General features: G+C 40.4%; 1 protein-coding gene across 3 annotated transcripts; it reads right to left on the bottom strand.

The window, feature by feature from the left end:
- Positions 1-742: 742 nt before the first annotated feature.
- pbrm1 (polybromo 1) lies at positions 743-15,048 on the bottom strand. Of its 3 annotated transcripts, none has more exons than XM_034083753.1 (30): positions 14,963-15,048; positions 12,358-12,507; positions 12,128-12,225; positions 11,866-12,013; positions 11,617-11,766; positions 10,643-10,759; positions 10,498-10,566; positions 10,321-10,419; positions 10,149-10,234; positions 9,987-10,072; positions 9,662-9,878; positions 8,684-8,825; positions 8,503-8,597; positions 8,148-8,427; positions 7,940-8,045; positions 7,206-7,845; positions 6,893-7,104; positions 6,602-6,787; positions 6,284-6,441; positions 5,938-6,189; positions 5,713-5,858; positions 5,237-5,394; positions 4,943-5,126; positions 4,519-4,720; positions 4,226-4,427; positions 3,982-4,134; positions 2,500-2,655; positions 2,103-2,155; positions 1,356-1,569; positions 743-1,150 (listed from the first exon to the last, which is right to left on the bottom strand). In XM_034083753.1, the coding sequence occupies exons 2-30, from the start codon at positions 12,496-12,498 to the stop codon at positions 987-989; spliced, it is 4,914 nt and encodes a 1,637-aa protein (XP_033939644.1). In that variant the 5' UTR covers positions 12,499-12,507; positions 14,963-15,048; the 3' UTR covers positions 743-986. The 3 variants fall into 3 exon arrangements, with proteins under 3 accessions (XP_033939644.1, XP_033939645.1, XP_033939643.1); XM_034083754.1 differs by having other exon boundaries at positions 2,500-2,652; XM_034083752.1 differs by having other exon boundaries at positions 8,148-8,597.
- Positions 15,049-17,762: the final 2,714 nt, after the last annotated feature.

The following is a 17,762-nucleotide window of genomic DNA, read 5'->3' as shown; positions in this document are numbered from 1 at the left end:
CGGTCACCATACTACGCACGCGCAGAAGACAGAGGAACGCTCTTAGACACGCCCCTTGCTCGGTCTCCATCAAGTACAACACAAGACAACTTTACATCAAATACTCGTTCAATATTCAAATTAAAGGTTTTTAATCATACCTGCCGATGCTGTACATCATGTATGTTGTCATATGTATTTATGTTGCTATCTGTATGTTTAGTTAGTTGTGAAAACAAATAACAGACAGAGGGTGTCGTATTGTCATACTGATATTCTGTACACACTGTGAAGACCACTGAGACAAATGTAACATTTGTGATATTGGGCTATATAAATAAACATTGATTGATTGATTGATTGATAACCTTCTGGGGAAATAAATCCGATACAGTTCAAGTAAAATAGCTTTCCTATGTACAATGTCTTGTCTTTTTTAAATAATATTAGGGTGGTCTATTCTGTAACACCTTGTACATGCAGTTCTTGCGCTCGCCCTGTGGATGCACTCCCGCATTATTCTTTGCACTGTGTATTCTCTTGTTTATTTTTGCAATGTGTATTTCATTATTTACTTTGTATGTAATATTGTGTGTACAATATTGTTTGACTGTTTGTTTATTACCTTTGTATTCTAAACTACCAAAAATAAACGAGTGGTATGTCAGTGAGTGTTTGTGTTGTAAACTGGATTTAAAATGATCGATATTAAATTCTGTATCCTCGTACAGTTGGTCATACTAAGTGAATGAATACAGCCACATTGAGCTCTTCACATTTTAATCGTGAAAGCATAAAGGCATTCAACACAGAATGACAGCCATTAACAATAATGCACTTAGAACAATATATCTGAAATGTAAAACAAAAAACAGCTTCAAACACAGTGAGCTTTTAAAACTACAAACCCATTTTTAAACAACAACACAAAGTTAACACTTTTAGTGAGCTTGCCCCCTGCCTGTCTCACAGGAACAGCGGCAACAGAGGCTCAGAATACGGGCATGCTACAGGTTGTGCGTCTGGCGTATGTTTAAGGTGTCTCGCAGCATCAGGTCACGGAGTCGCCAAAGTGCATCTGCCATTGTCTTGTGGGCCCCCTTACTCTTCAGCCAGTGGGATGGCAGTCTGCTCTCCTGCTCTTTAGTGAGGCGCACATCTTGTTTTTGAACTGTAAGTACACAAATAAAACATTAAGATTATACATCTTAGAATATTTACCATTCTACATTAATGTATTAATAACATTTTAGGGTTACTGAATATGATGTTGATGTACTATATTCTGTTCATGGTTTATGGAGTTGAACAAAATATGTATTTAAGTGCATGTCTAGTGTGACTTTAATAACTTGTAATCAAAAAACAAGACTAACCTGAAAGAGCGTGGTCCCACTTGCTGATGGTAGAGGACTCTGCAGTCAGGCCCTCAATGTATCTGAGGTATGCCTCAGAGTGGAGCAGCCGCTGAGATTTGGCTGGTGGGGACACGAACATGGGGGTGGAGGGCTGCTGGTGCGCAGGCTGTCCCATCTGGCCTTGTCCTGGGTACGGTGGGGGAGCCTGCTGCCCTTGGCCAATCGAACCCATCTAATGAAAATATTGGTATTCATACAGGATTACCTTTTCATTATCATCTTGAGATAATGGAAGTCCCAATCTGCAACGGATGTCAGAAAATCTTCAAATGCATCACATAGTGGTTTTTACATGTTCTGTTGATTAGGGCTTCAAGCACAACGTTTTCTACCAGGGTCCACATATTTAAATACATAACAATCATTTGAATGCTTCTTTAATGATTCAAAACACTAATACTCAAACAACACTGTATGGTAATATGTGTATTATGTTTCTTTAACTAGTGCAGTATTTTAAGTGTAATGTATGTTTCTAATCCCAGACAGATGATAGGAATATAATAGTAATATCTTGTAGGGTTTAAAATGATGTGTGAACTGTTTCAATGTTCTATGATTCAGGCATACTTCTGACAATATCAATACTGTGTTTATGAAGAACATTACTGAATAAAATACTTAGTGAATGGGGAAAAGGGCTTACAATCAGAGCTATGCTCCCCTTTTACATATGGTTGCCTGTTTACAGAGCCTACAGATTACCTGAGATCCTTGAATGTTTCCTGCTCCATGACCACCTCCCGGGCCATTGACACCTGTGGGGATATTCAACATAAAGACACCGTCACGAAGTGCAGCAGGCCATTTGATATTGGTTTAAATTAGAAATACTAAATTCAATTTCTGAAATTAACCAGTGCCATTTTAATATAGACTAGAACAATAAGGAATGCCAATTATTAATATTATAACTAAAATATATCAGGCTTATGATACTGAGCAGGAAAAATAGCTGAGCCCCAGTTGAGGATGTTATCTCTCAACTGACTAGTGATTTCAGGACCTCAGCCTATTGGTACAGGTAGCCCCTCCAGCATGTCAGATTGGCAGACAGGAAGCAACTGCGTGGCAGGTGGGGTTGCTATGACAGCACTCTTACCAAAGTATGGCATTCCAGGAAACCCAGGCATAACGGGCAGGAGATGTTGGGGAAAGACAGGCACCCCCATGTGATGTGGTGGCATGCCAGTCATACTAACCATGCCTTCACCGTATCTCTGCATCATAGCTGACCTATATGCACCCATCATACCTTCTTAGGAAGGGACAGTAGTAACACAAGACAGCAACATGCATCAGTTAGACATGCATCAACTACTTGCACTACCAAGCATGCAGAAACATGTTAATATATATGCTTTCATTCAATCAACAGAGCATTATGATGTTTTTGAACTGAAATAAAAAAGGCACAAAAGTTAAATATGCATAATGAATACCATTTTGTTTGCATGCTCTATTGTCAAGCACTTATTCATATTTGATGTACTTATATGATTCTGTTTTCTTCAAGGTTGTGTCTTCCTGGTCGAATGTACTTATTGTAAGTCGCTTTGGATAAAAGCGTCAGCTAAATGCAATGTAATGTAATATTTAAAGGGCAGTGTGTAGAATTTAGAAACAGCTAGTTTTTTGTTGCAGATTTGAATTGAAGTGAATACCCTGCTGCTAACCCCTCCATTTTCAAGACTGCAATGAGCCATCATTGCTAAACCGTGTTCATTTTGTGGTGTCTTCCAGGACCTTAAAATAAGGTCTAAAATGACCCTTATTTAGAAATGACCTAATTCAGCCTGTGGTCTGCATTACCACACATTTTAACAAATTCAATCTGCTAATATTGTCACGATTCTATCACGATTCTCATGTTATGTCACGTTTGTAGTTCTGTCTGTGTTGGTGTTTTTCTTGTCTTTGGGTTTTATTGTGTAAAGTGTTCACCCCCGTTTCCTGCCTGTCTGATTTCTGTCTGTTTCCCTCCCTGATTACCCGATTGTGTTCACCTGTTGTCCTTGTGTTTCTCCTCTCCTGTCCAGCTGTGTCTTGTTCTGTGATTTCCCTTCTGTGTATTTAGTTTAGTCTTCCCCTGTGTTCCATGTCGGTTCATTGTTTCCCCTCCATGTTATTCCACGGTCAGTGTTCCTTGTGCTGCTTTGGATATTTTGGATTCTGCCTTGTTTTTGCCACAGCTTTATTATTTAATAAAGCTCGCTTTTCGCTATTCTGCATTTGAGTCCTACCTGCTTCACCCATTCGTAACAAATATATTCCCCTAAATACTACACACAGGCTCTTTAAGTCCCAATCCTCAAACAGTGGACAGCAACCTTAAGCTTCATGTTCTGCATTAAAATACAGATATATGGATTCTACCATGATGTTAATAATACAAAGTACTGTACAACACTCAAGGTTTGGGCTTATAAATAAGTGAAATGATGTTAGAGACAACATATAATTAAATCAGGACACATGCAGGCATGGGTGTGATTAGGAAACTTGTAACAAATGACAAAACATCTGGCAGTTAAGCTTCTTATTCCAGCCTTTAAGTGATCCCTCTGCATCTATGAGGGGTTACCTGACACAGGCTTCATGCTTTGATTTAGCATCCCCATGGGGATTGGGGGAGGGACCCGCCCCATCAGTGCCCCTACTGGGGTACCTGCTCTAGGCGACGTCTGATGATGGGCCCTGTCCCGCTCCTGCTGCTCTGCCAATTTAGCTGCTCGCTCTGCAAAGCAATAAAGACCAGCAAAAGTGTTCATTTCATACGGAAACACAAACATCTAGGTGAAGAATAGAATCAAACAAGTTCCCCCCACCTTCATAATCTGCTTTCCTGGAACCCTCAAGGTTCCTCCACTCTGTGCCGACGAGGCGGCTGAGCTCCCCGAAGGAGAAGTCTGGGTTCCGGGCTTTGATGACCGCCCGCATCTCACTGCTGAACAGGATGTAGCCACTCATGTTGATCTTCCGCTTGGAGCCCTCCTTCTTTGGAAGGCCCTTTACGGATTTTGGTGTGGACTGCAAGCGAACACAGTTCAAAGTGTCTTTACATGAATGCTAACAGCATGTTTTCATAGAATATTAACATTTGTAACTCTTCCACCCTGACCTGCAGAGGAGTGTAAGGTATGGTATCCATGTCACTAGACATGGAAGAGTGCCTCCGAAAGTGAGACCGGTCCCCTAGCTCGCCATCATCATCCCCAAGATCCTCTAGCTCCTCATCTGTCATATCAGCAAACTTGGCCTCCAGTTTCTCAATTTTTTTGTCCAGCAGAGGGGAGGGCTCCTTCTGGGGCACTATGAGCTTCCTGTAAAAGACATCAGAAAACAATATTTACTGGATTAATAACCTTTTTTCAAATGACTCCCTCCTTTAGGAAGAATAAGTTATTCTTTAATTAAACTGTGCACCAAGCATAGACAATCAAGGACTTGATGCCGCCAACACTTGTTTCTGTATAAGTGCATAACTACCAAGTCATTTTTGTACATAATTATTGCTAATTCAAGTTAACTAAAACGTTTTTCACCTAAAATAGTAGATTTCATCCTCCACCACTTTCCCAGAGAGTGAGAAGCGCTTAAGGCCCTTGAACTTCTTCATCTGCTTCTCACTCTCGATGTAGCGGCTCTCACAGAGCAGCACGTTCTCTTCAGGCACTTCAGTTGGCCGGCAGGAGAGGTAGTCTTTGAAGGACGACACCACACACTTCCCTGGGAAACAAGACAGCTGTCTCAGTACACAATCTCTATCAACTACATAACTGAGACGTCCTACACTGCAGGATTTATGAAAACAAAGCGGTACTTGTGCAACATGTTACCGATGACGCAGGTCATAGGGCAAGTCTCCTCAAGGTTGCTAAGGAACACTTCCTTCTTGTAGAACATTTTTGTTGGCTCGTGCTCCGTTTCCTCTGGATGGATGAAGATTGGACCAAAGAAGTAGCCTGCTCCATCTCGCATCCACATTTTCTCAATCCTGTTCAATATAGATACAAAAACTAGAATGACCTTCGTAGGGTTGTTGCCTGCAGCAACCACTCAAGTTCCAGTCTATGAAAGTATGAAATGTTTTTTTTTTGTCAAAATGGAAGTGATTCATATATTGGTATATATATGGTGGTATTGGTATTAAATATTCCAGTTTAACACAAGTTTAGGGTCATCATTTCAGTATCCAACTAAATGTAAAATATGGCTACAATCTACCGTTTCTTGTCTGAGTTATGGGGTTGAATGTCAGCCAGACAAGTGTTTTTGCAGAATATTATGTTGAAGTTGTATCTATTTACTCTACCTGCCCACTCGGTGGCGCACTAGTCCATGTGAACCAATGTAAACACAGTCCCCTACTTTCAGCAACAGGTTGTTGTAGCAGAGCTGCTCGTAGTACTGACACCCCGGCTCCCCATTGGTCATATCCATGGGAACATCCTCCCTCTCCTGCAAACACAGGTAGTTAACCTGACAGTAGCCTTCTTTATTTTCTGTCATTGGGAAGAGGAATATAAAGGGTATTTACCTTGTCTACAATACCGTCTGTCATTTTGATTTCATCCACCACCTCGGGAGGTTTCTCCTCTTGTTTGGGAGCAAACATGGAGGCCACACGGACGACAGGTAGGGGGACCTCTCTGGGAACAAACCGCACTGAGCACGGGGGCATGGTCCACATCTTGATCTTCTTGAAGGACTTGGATTTGGCAGAGTAGCGGGACTCACAGACATAAACATCGTCAGCTCTGAAGCCTTCTGGATGAAGTTTGAAGTACTCCTTAAAACCAACACACCATCAATATTGAATTAACACTGAAAACACATCGAAACAGTTCAAAACAACCTAACAAGCATAGGAAAAAAGTATTTACCTTTACAAACATGACCACACATTTGCCCAGAATCTTGCTGACAGGAGCTTTGTTGTAATAGTCACTTTTAAAAACTTCCTTCTGCAAGAACTTCCTTGTGGCCAGATGAAATGTTTCGTTTGGTCTGTAGAACCAGCAGCCATAAAGCCACTTCTCACCTGTATGTATTAGATGGGGGGGAAATTGAATAATGTCTGATTAAAAAGGATTAGTCTTATTGAACAGAAACACTAACTGAATATGCTGCAGGTCACAAACAACTATTGTCATGATATTTGTAATTAAAACATCTCATTATTGTGCAATAATGAGACTGACCAGTGTCGTCTTGCCAAAGGCGTTCAATGTAGATGATGTGAGGCTGGAGGTTAGGCTCTGCAGGCTCCACATACACATAGTCTCCCACGTGGTACATGCTGTCTTTGAAGCTGCAGTCCTGACTGTAAGTGCGCTGCAGGTTAGACTGCCATGATCCTCCAACTGAGTCCTCTCTCTTCTCAGCTTCTGGGGATTTAGAGGTGACACAATAAGATAATGCCACAGTATATGCTATGAATGTATGACAGAACTTCAAATACTGTGGCCTTTCAAATGTGTTTATCATCATACCCCTTTTTTCCTCTTCCCTCTTGATTTTGTCCTCCTCAAACTCCTTGGGGAGCTTCTCTTTCTTTTCCTTCTCCACATCACTATGCAGATGTTTGGAGGTGTAGCTGAGGGCAGGAGACATCAAGATCTCTCCGTTCTTACACAGCTCGTCTCTGATCCGGATGAAGAACTGCTGCAGCTCCACAGCGTCTTCGAAGATCTCGGAATCGGTCCTGTAATAAACATAGCGTTTGAATAAATGTAAGCTTTCTTTGAATACATAATCCTACCACAAAAACAAAGCATTAAATAGGAAAAGACAACAGCTCCTCACCTATTCAACCGTCTGGCCTTTTCCAGCACTTCAACCATGTGGTCCTGAAACACATCCAGCCTCTTATAACGCCCTCGGTCTACATTAGTCCTGATAATCTCAAAGTTCCGTGGTGGCTTCTCAGGATTTGCGGGATCTACGGCAGGTATCTCTGCGAGTGAATCGCTGTAGCAACGGCCCTCGTCATCTTGGTGACCGAGCACGGAAACAAAGAGGCTGCGGACAAGTTCCTGAATGAGGCGTGGTACATCCGGCACATGGCCGTCATCCCCCCCCTCCAGGTCCCGCCTGGTCTCCAGCAGCACTCTGTGCAGCATGAGGGCGTCGCGGTAAATCAGAGACTCTGGCTCGTTGTAAGTACAGGCATTGTTGAACATGAGCACCAAGTCCTCCACCAGTGCATCCACATCCTGGTACTTGTTAGCCAGCATGTGGCTCTTGATCTTCTCCATGTCGACAGGTTTCTTGATAGCGATGTAGTAGTCAGGCAGCTCGGCCCGAGACGGCAGCCGCAGGAATATTGTGCTGAGGCGACGGCCCCGCTTATCTGTGAAGTTCTTGACAGCCTCATAGAGCTCATTCAGCTTCTGCTGCAAGGGTGTTAAGTACTTGGACTTCTTCAGAGTAATGCTGTTCTTTCCTGAAATCAAATAAAGTCAATGAAAACAAACTCACACCATAGCTTGGATTTCATTCAATAAAGGCAAGTAAATCTGGTTGACAAAGTTAAGTACTTATTTTCAACTTTGGAGACATCATGTCATCATCATCTGTTGCTGGCCCAAGATCTTTGCGTCTGTCTTTCATAATCTTCTCTAGGACGTCAGCATCGTTGTAGACCTTGAAAACAACAATCATGAGTCATCACGAGGAGCTCCTAGTTCCTGGATGAAGTTAATTTGACTTGCTGTTAACTAGATACAAATATCTAACAGATCTCACCCGAGAGCCTTCTTCATTGTAGTGTCGAGCATTGCGGAACATCAGCTTCATCTCTTCCACCATTGCATCTTCAGTCATGTACTTGTCTGAGCGGATGTTGTGCTCAATGGTCCTGAGGTCCATTGGCTCCAGGATGACCTTGTAATAGTCGGGATAGTCCTTCTTCGAGGGCTTGACCATGAAGAGGTCACAAAGTCTCCGACCAGTGCCAGCTTCTCGCGCCTCGGCCACGGAGGCAAAAAGAGTTTTCATTCGGTTTTTCTTCGTATTCTTCTTGTGACTGGAAACAAATTGCGGATCAACTGTCGATATACCTCCACACACTTCAGAGATTTGATTAGGTAAAAGTGCAAACCTTTTTCTTTTTGTGCTGCTGGTGTCAGACGTTGCAGAGGAGAGCATGCTGTCTCCATCATCATCATCTCTCTGTAAGAGCTCTTTTCTCTTCATCTAAACAGATAACAGGTGATATATGAAACAAGTGGCTATAATGCCTCTTGAATATGAGCTGGTCAAAAGTGTGCGTTGGGACGGACCTGCTGAATGTGTTGGAGTTTGAGAGCACGCTTGTAGATGGAGGAGTGAGGAACATTGTAGCGTTTGGCATTCTCAAACATCTGCATCAGATCAGAGTCGATATGCTCCACACTCTCATATTCGTTGTTCTTCATCTTGTTCCTGTGGGGAATTACGGGCTCTCACATTTGGAAAGGAAGGCACAGAAAAACTGTACTGTACAGTGAGTGTGTGTGATGCCGTAGGGGTAGAAAATAAAAAAAAGAGAAGGTTGGTAAAACAAAATAAAACAAATCAGTGATTAAAGCATGAATTAGAAGAGATGGAGCAGAGGGAGAATGGGATTTGATCCAAGAAATGTTTGAAAAGCTTGAGACATTTCAGATTTTTGTTTAAAAAAGGGACTTTTTTCTATAATATTGTAACTAAAATGTCTAATTACAATAAATGCATGTATTGAGCAAATTGCTTGATGTGAGATATTAATTTTCAGTAGATGTAATATGAGACTGAATTCACAGTCTCTACAATGATATAAAGAAGTACTAGTACTAGTGTTTTTTTTAGTAACTTGTACTTTCTCAGGACATTTTAAAGGGTAGTCAAATGTAACTTGATGGATAAACAGATCTATATTTACATGCAAACTAGAAATATTACTTACAACAATATTAATGTGCTTATTTTGCAAATCAATTTAAAATGTAAACTAAGAAATATCTAAGTTAGTGCATCTAAGTGCATTAATACTTAATAGAGCACATTATACTAATAGCCTTTCTGCTTAAACTTAACTTTGAAATGGAAATTAAAATGTAATTATTTTTCAATATACTTCAATTTAAAAGAATAACATGTCAAAGCATATCGAATCTGTGTTGAACTCAGGGGGTGACACCACTCAGGGTGGCACAAAATGGAACAGTTTTTAATGTTGTAAAAAATGTCTTGTCCTTGAAAAAACATGCAAACGTAGATCACTACTAGTTCTGTCATACTTGATCAGATGGAGGCAGATGGGCTGGTTGATCTGGTGGTAGTAGTCGGGGTAGTCCTTCCTGGAGGGCAGCTGCAGGAACGGCTCAGAGATCAGCTGGCCCTGGCTGTTCCTGGCCCCTCGCACCGCCTCATACAGCTGGAAGATGGGATTACTCATGTCCATGTTAGAGGTCATACTCTCTGCTTCAGATTCACCCTCATCATAGTGGACGGACCCTGAGAAAATTGTATTAGAGATAAATAAACAATGACACACCCATGAATTACCATTTGTTGTACAGAGGATCTTCATGATGAATGTAAGATATAGAGGTAAAGAAGTACCGGAGAGAATGCCTTCCTCATCACTTTCATACTCAAGAGCCATGGTGATCGCTGAGAGGCGGTCACCCTGGGCAGACCTTCTATTCCTAGAGCCAGAGAAAAAGAGTGGTGACGTTAACATGACTTTTTTCCACTTTAGTCTGAGAGTTGTCTCCTATTTACCTGATACGAATGCTGGACTTGATTGGCTCTCCGTGCTCCATCTCAGACTTCTTTTGTGAGAACATCTTTTTGATGGTGTTTGCATCCTAGGAACATAGGAGAGCTCTTAGGTATCCAGGCAAACACTGAAAATTACATTTAGCACCAATGATATTCTGATGTACACACTTACCTTAAACACTTGCGATCCAGGCTCATTATACGTTTTGGCATTCTTGACCAGCAAATCTATATCTTTAGCCATGGCACCAACGCTCCTGTAGTGATTCAACTAAAATAAAATATATATATTGGACGTTTTCATCATTCAAATGTTTGCATATTTAATGTAGAAGATGTAACAGCATACCTGGATCTTCTGAGCCACAATTTTCAGATCTATTGGTTCCTTAATGATGGCATAATAATCTGGGTATTGCTAAATGAAAAAGGCAAACTACGTATCAAAGCAGAGTCCAACATTTGACTGATAAGTCATACTGAGGTGCTTGTACCATTTTGGAGGGTAGCTTCTGAAACAGCTCGCTGACCAGGCGGCCTGTGGGCTCAGTGTGAGACACCACGGCATCAAGGAGCTGCTCGAGGACTTCTTTCAAGCAGGTGGGTGCACTCTGTCACATACAGGTGGTCACAACATTTAGGTAGATACTACATCGCTTTTAATGTATATTTGACTATGCAAATTAAAGCAAACTTCCAATGATGTATACCAAACCACCCAGGTGTGTTGTATGCATAGACTGTATAAAGAAGTGGACATAGCCCCTCAAGATAGAAAAGTGAACCCAATCTTGTGCATTGTACTTGCATTTATTCAAGTGACCAGCAGGTGGAACTCCTGTGGTTGCAAAAGTATTTTTGTTTTTATTTATAGAAGGACCACGTATACAAAAACATTAATCTCAGCAAAGCGAAGAGATGCAATATGCCAGATTATAGCTAATAGCTCATTTCCATCTGTGGTCAAATTGAGATGTCCAAGATGTCCAATTGTGTAGAAATCTATGATAAAATCACCCTACTTCTCAAATTATGTTTTACTTCAATAGACATACAGCTGTGATGTTTATGGTTACAGTGACTACTTTCATGTCTTCTTAAATACACAATGATTTTTATTTTGTAAACTATGACCACAGTGACCCGTCAATCAAGATAAAGTAGAGATGTATAGCGCAGTTTTATTATTTGGTCAGAAAACGAATAAATTCCGGTTAAAACTAGATTAGATGACGATGGCAAAAAGGCCAACCTGAGGATTTAAAACATTCACAAACTAACGGTTCAATCATGGTGGGTATATGTCCATGTTTGAAAACACCAGCATAATAGACATAACAATTAAGATATTGTAATTTGATTAAACAGATTAGAAGCACTGATTTTTAACTAAATATGAATATAGTCAGCAGTATGTGCTAAATTAAGAATAATAATAAATATGTGTTATCAGTCATGTGTATGTCACCTCATCCTCAGTGGACCCTCCGGGGTTGTCATGTGCATAGTACCCATCTTCATCATCATCATCATATTCGCCTCGCTGAACGAATTCGTTCTTGGTTCTCAGGTAAAGGTCCCAAAGTTTACAGGCTGCTCTGTACTCAGGACTGTCCAACTACATAGACACAACAACACATATTCATGTCGGTGCACAATCGTAATTTCCTGCCTACAATCAGAAATGTTTTATTATTATATATTTGATTTTTCTTACCTTGTAGTATGTTTTTGCATTGTTGAACAACAGTTGAAAGTCACTAGTGAGTTGTTCAACATCATCATACTCCTCCATCTTTAATCTCTGCTGGATCTTCATCATGTCAATAGGCTGAGACACCACATGATAATAGTCGGGTTGATTCCTGTAATGAAAAGGGATGTGTACATTTTAATTTAACAAATTCATGTTTAATTCATGTTAAGGGAAGTTTAGGAAGTAATTGAATATGAACATATCTAATGATTTGTTTCCTCACCTTCGTTTGGGTGCTCTGATGAAAAGCTCACATAACATCCTACCCTGATCATCCTTGTAATCTCTGATGGTGTTGTACAGTTCATGACAGACAGCAATCTGCAGGGCAAAGAAATAAACACTGATAAATGTCTGCATCCTTCCGCATATCAACAACATGTATTGAAGTATTAATATGTAGAAATCAGTTTGAAAAAGAGAAACTGAAACTGAAATGATTTGTTAATTTACAGGATCCACGGTAGGAATGTTTGAGGTCCTTCTCCTCTTTCTCCCAATTGAAGACACTAGCGATGAAGACAGGTTATCGTCAAAATCTCCTCCACTCACACTGCTAGAGGGGGATGTTGCCCTTCTCCTTTTCAAGGCCATGACGAACCCCTGAGGTATAAAGCAAGTAGAGTATCACTGCACAGGTGTAATCTTACATTAGAGCTATAACATAACATACCTATTTTCCAACAGTATCCAAACAGCATGTACACTATAGAGACTACGAAGACTTGCTGGGCTCTGAAGCAGTCAGTTACACATCCTGAAAGCGCTGCCATCAATGCCACATACAGTAATACAGAATAATTCATTTCAAAAGAGTGCCATTCCTGATTCTGATCAAACATTACTTAAAATTGTATAATGCCAAATTATGACAAACATGACTTTAAAGCTTATATAACTATAGAGCTGCCAGAAGCTTTTCTTAATGAATATTTGCTTCATTCATTTCATTATTTAAACGTTTATTAGAATAGGCCCAATGAAGATTATAATCTCTATATGTATTATTTGAAATAATGCAAATATTGTCTCTTTTGTTATATTGTTACTTTATATATTGTTAATCTTATCAATGTTATTGTCACGGTCGAGTGAAGGAAGCAGGACCCAAATGCAGATAACTTTTGAGAAACCCTTTAATTCAAAGATAATGCCCAAAACACGGAACACTCACCGGTGAACTCAGTCACCAACAAACAATGACCCAACACTGAACACAGAAAGAGACAAGACTAAATACAAGAAGGGGTAATCATGACAATGAGAAACAGCCGGGCAGGGGAGGAGAAACACAAGGACAACAGGTGAACACAATCGGGTAATCAGGGAGGGAAACAGACAGAAAGCAGACAGGCAGGAAACGGGGGTGAACACTTAACACAATAAGACAGGAAACCCAAAGACAAGAAAAACACCAACACAGACAAAACTACAAACGTGCCATAACATGTGAATTGTGACAGTTATATTAACAATATAGCATTAAAGGTGGGGTAGGTAAGTTTCAGAAACCGGCTCGAGATACACTTTTTGTTATATTCCATGGAATCCTCTTAACATCCCAATAGCAATGAATATCTTAAGTGCTTTGACAAAAAAATCCATAAAAAAATGTCATCTGCAGAAGCCGTAATACTGTAAAAAGTACCTACCTGCCTGTCAGCCTTCCATCGGGGCACAAACTTATCTCGTGCCCTCATTGGTCATGTGCGCGTTCGTGTGTGTTGGAGGAGGGGCTCTATAAGGAAGTGGCAGATTTTCTCCGGTTGTGTATTTTCAAATTCTAGCGATCTCGAGCCGGTTTCTCAAACTTACCTACCCCACCTTTAATAATACAATTCACATGCCCTATCCCAAGCTTCTGTAATTGTATCACATATGTCCATAATGTCTCAGTATAGGGCTGCTCAATTAATCATATTTTAATCACAATTACGATTTTGGCTTGCAACGATTATGAAAACAACATAATCGAATTAAAACGATTTATTTTTTATTTTTTTTATACATACTTTAAAAAAAAAAATTCAATAAATGGATGTTTTCAAAGTAAATGGATAATCGTTTTTAATAATCGTGATATCAATTGTTGACCCAAATAATCGAGATTATGATTTTTGCCACAATCGAGCAGCCCTATCTCAGTATTGTATGTATTTCTGTTTTGTTCATAAACTGAAACTAAGCATAACATTTCATCAGAGAAACTTTAACACCAGAATACAAAGCATACACAAGGATAAACATTTAGTGTAAACAGAATAAGATAAAGACACAAAGGGATAGTTCAAAATAAGTTATACTGGTAATGTACTTTTCAGCTTTAATTTTTTTTTACATATTAGAAATCGAGAAGTACCTCGGAATATTTAAGTTACAGTGAAGTTGAAGTGTATTTATTTAAAGTCACAGAATACCCCATCATAAAGGCTTAAATTATACGCATTAGAAGCAGGTTCAAGAGTGGGGGAGACATCCACATGTCATCCATGAGGAGTCTTTTCATGTCTCCCCAAATTAACTTTGACCCCCAATTACATCTTGAACTTGAGACAGCTGGACATACAGTACAATTCTTCTAGCAAATGGAAAACAGGAATAAGCAAGCCAGGGGTGTTTTTCAACAGGCCATCTCGTCCACTAATAGGTGTAATGCTATGAATTGTTAAATTAGAAAAGATGACAACAACCCTAGATCCTTATTATCACCTGGAATTACATTTACACTAATGATGCTGGACTATCTGGAGGTTTGACTCATAATAGTGAGTAGTAAAAGGTTAATCCTAATGTCATCTGTCTGCGTACAGCCTGCAGTCCGGTGTGCACACATCAGCAGTAAGCTAGCACACAGACCTACCGACCTGTCACTCACACAGGTACTACCTCAGAACAGCTAACGTTAGCTACAAATAACGGTTAGCTTTGAACACTTCAGACAGTCAGACAAAGGCATCACTGTGACAACGTCTAACGTTACAAAGCTAGCACAAAGTGAGACTACGACACCTTATAGAACATATTCTAGTGTTACCACTTGCCATTATGGTGTGCTTACCTTCAGGGAGCACGTTACTAGACTCACAATATCTTTAATAATCAAGAAAGCCAATCACTCATCGATTTTAGACCGAGAGACACAAGTGTGAAGGCTGCGACAATTCAACAGCCACTTCCGGTTCTTCACCTTCAGATTAAAAGCGTGTATGATTTCCTTGAAGTTATAAACGCATTTTACAGGATTTTAAATATTATTTTACCTATTCTAACTCTAATGGGGTGTTTGGTTGATATATATTCGCATAATGGTACAACTTTAGCATAAATAAACAATTGTACTGTTGAAAAATAAAACGTGTAACCTATGACGTTGCTGATGGCCCAATGAGCGTATCAGACTTCCTGTTAGTTCAATTCAACTTGACACCTCGCCATTAAACATCTTTGTGTCGACCATAGACTTTGTACAAGCTATGATTTTACTTCTCTTACCTGCATTATATTAGAACATCAGCTACAACGAGTCATTTCCAAATACTTAGTTTTTTATCATATCATAATGCATAATCTGCAAGCTGTTCTCCCTCCTTCCCCATCATCAAATATCTGCTTTTTTCCATGTATGAAAGCACAGAACAGACAGCTTTTTAATGTATTTCAAATCCCTTGAATCTTTGATGTTAGTTGCAGTTGCGGTTGGGTATATATTCTGTCTTTCTCCCTCATATTATAGGGTTTCATGGACCCAGTTACTGTGGCCATATCACCAAACACATGCTGGTTATAACAATTTGCAATCCTGGTTTCCTTTTAATGATTTCTGAAGTTGACCAGAATGGAAGATATATTCAAGCCACAAATATTGGGTGATCATGAGGATATGAGATAACGTTCTTTACACTAATCGAAATGTGCTTCGTCAGAAGAAATTACTAAAGAGTCAAGGAAATGGTTAAGAAGAGATTAAAGGTTTATCTTCATTGCTTCTCTCCCTTATACTCCCAGTCCCTTCTGACATGTCTAATTGAGTGTGAGGTGAATGTTTGAAGTTTTGTCAGCAGTTTACAAGATGTATTTCCATGTTTAAAAGCGCAATAGTAGAGGAACAGAAAAGTCAAACAATTATTTTCAGAAATGCATGATGCACTTATGTAGGTTTCCTGTCTGCCAACATGAAGCTGGAGAAGAAAAGGAAGAAAAACTACAGCCTGTATGATAATAGAGATGCATGCTGCAACAATAAATATCAATGCTACTGTGGTGGGCAAAAAGAAAGAAGCATGCACATTAAAGGAGACAATCACCAAGGGTTGAAAGAGAAAGACATGTTTCTTTCATTCATTTGCACATCCTTAAAGATGATTCATGATCGCCACTCCCATAGGGCCGGTTATACCACATTTTTGAGTGATTAGCTTTTGTCTATGCCTTTTGTATCAATAAAAACAATAACACACACCAGACACAACGTCTAATCAAACATGACCTTATTTTTTATCTCAACTACACATCCGTAAAGTTTGGTGACAGCCTCTTGCAAGGTCGGGAACAGGTTGGGATGCTGGGTCAAATGTCAGCATTCAAGTGGTTGAAGAAAAATAACCAACTGAGTGTCATAATTGTTCTGAATATAATAGTCAGAGCTTTCAAGCATTAGGTCTGGAAAGTATGCAAGCAAAAGGTTTTCATTTTTACATTACATTGCATTTAGCTGACGCTTTTATCCAAAGCGACTTACAATAAGTGCGTTCGACCAACAAAATACAAACTTGAAGAAAACAGAATCATATAAGTACATCAGGCTTCATAGAGCAAAAACATTTCAAGTGCTACTCAACTGGCTTTAGATAAGCCAGCCCTTTATTAGTATATAAGTGCTTTGTTAATAGTTCCATCGCTCGAAGTGGAGTCGAAAGAGATGAGTTTTCAGTCTGCGCCGGAAGGTGTGTAAGCTATCTGCTGTCCTGATGTCAATGGGGAGCTCATTCCACCATTTTGGAGCCAGGATAGCAAACCCACGTGTTTTTGCTGATGGGAACTTGGGTCCCCTTCGCAGCGATGGTGCAGTGAGCCGTTTGGTTGATGCAGAGCGGAGTGCACGTGCTGGGGTGTACGGTTTAACCATGTCCTGGATGTAGGAAGGGCCAGATCCATTCGCAGCATGGTACGCAAGTACCATTGTTTTGAAGTGGATTCTAGCAGTTATCGGAAGCCAGTGAAGGCAGCGGAGGAGCGGCGTGGTGTGGGAGAATTTAGGAAGGTTGAAGACCAGGCGAGCAGCTGCATTCTGGATGAGCTGCAGAGGTCGGATGGCACATGCCGGTAGACCAGCCAGGAGGGAGTTGCAGTAGTCTAGGCGTGAGATGACGAGAGCCTGGACCAGAACTTGCGTCGCTTTCTGGGTCAGCTGGGGACGCATCCTCCTGATGTTGTAAAGCGTGTATCTGCAGCAGCGGGTTGTAGCAGCGATGTTTGCAGTGAAGGACAGGTTGTTATCTAGGGTCATACCCAGATTCCTTGCAGTCTGAGTCGGGGAAACAACAGAGGTGCCAATGTTGATTGTTAGGTCAAGAGTGGGACAATCTTTTCGCGGAAGGAAAAGCAGTTCATACAAATACTTGGGCACCATTTTCGATGACCACCTCAAATTTGATGTGAATACTGAGTGTATTGTGAAGCGGGGTCAACAGAGAATGCACCTTCTTCGCAAACTGAACTCTTTCTCTGTCAGGCCTTTCATTCTTTGTCGTTTTTACCAAGCATTCATTGAGAGCCTTATTTGTTTCTCTTTTATCTGCTGGTTCCATAGCCTTACACTGAAAGACAGGAACAGCCTGAACAGCATTGTTAAAACCTGC

The sequence above is a fragment of the Pseudochaenichthys georgianus genome, chromosome 5 (genome assembly GCF_902827115.2).
Source record: "Pseudochaenichthys georgianus chromosome 5, fPseGeo1.2, whole genome shotgun sequence".
NCBI lineage: Eukaryota > Metazoa > Chordata > Actinopteri > Perciformes > Channichthyidae > Pseudochaenichthys > Pseudochaenichthys georgianus.
Note: the sequence above shows the minus strand (reverse complement) of the source record. Positions and strands in the feature narration are given on the sequence as shown.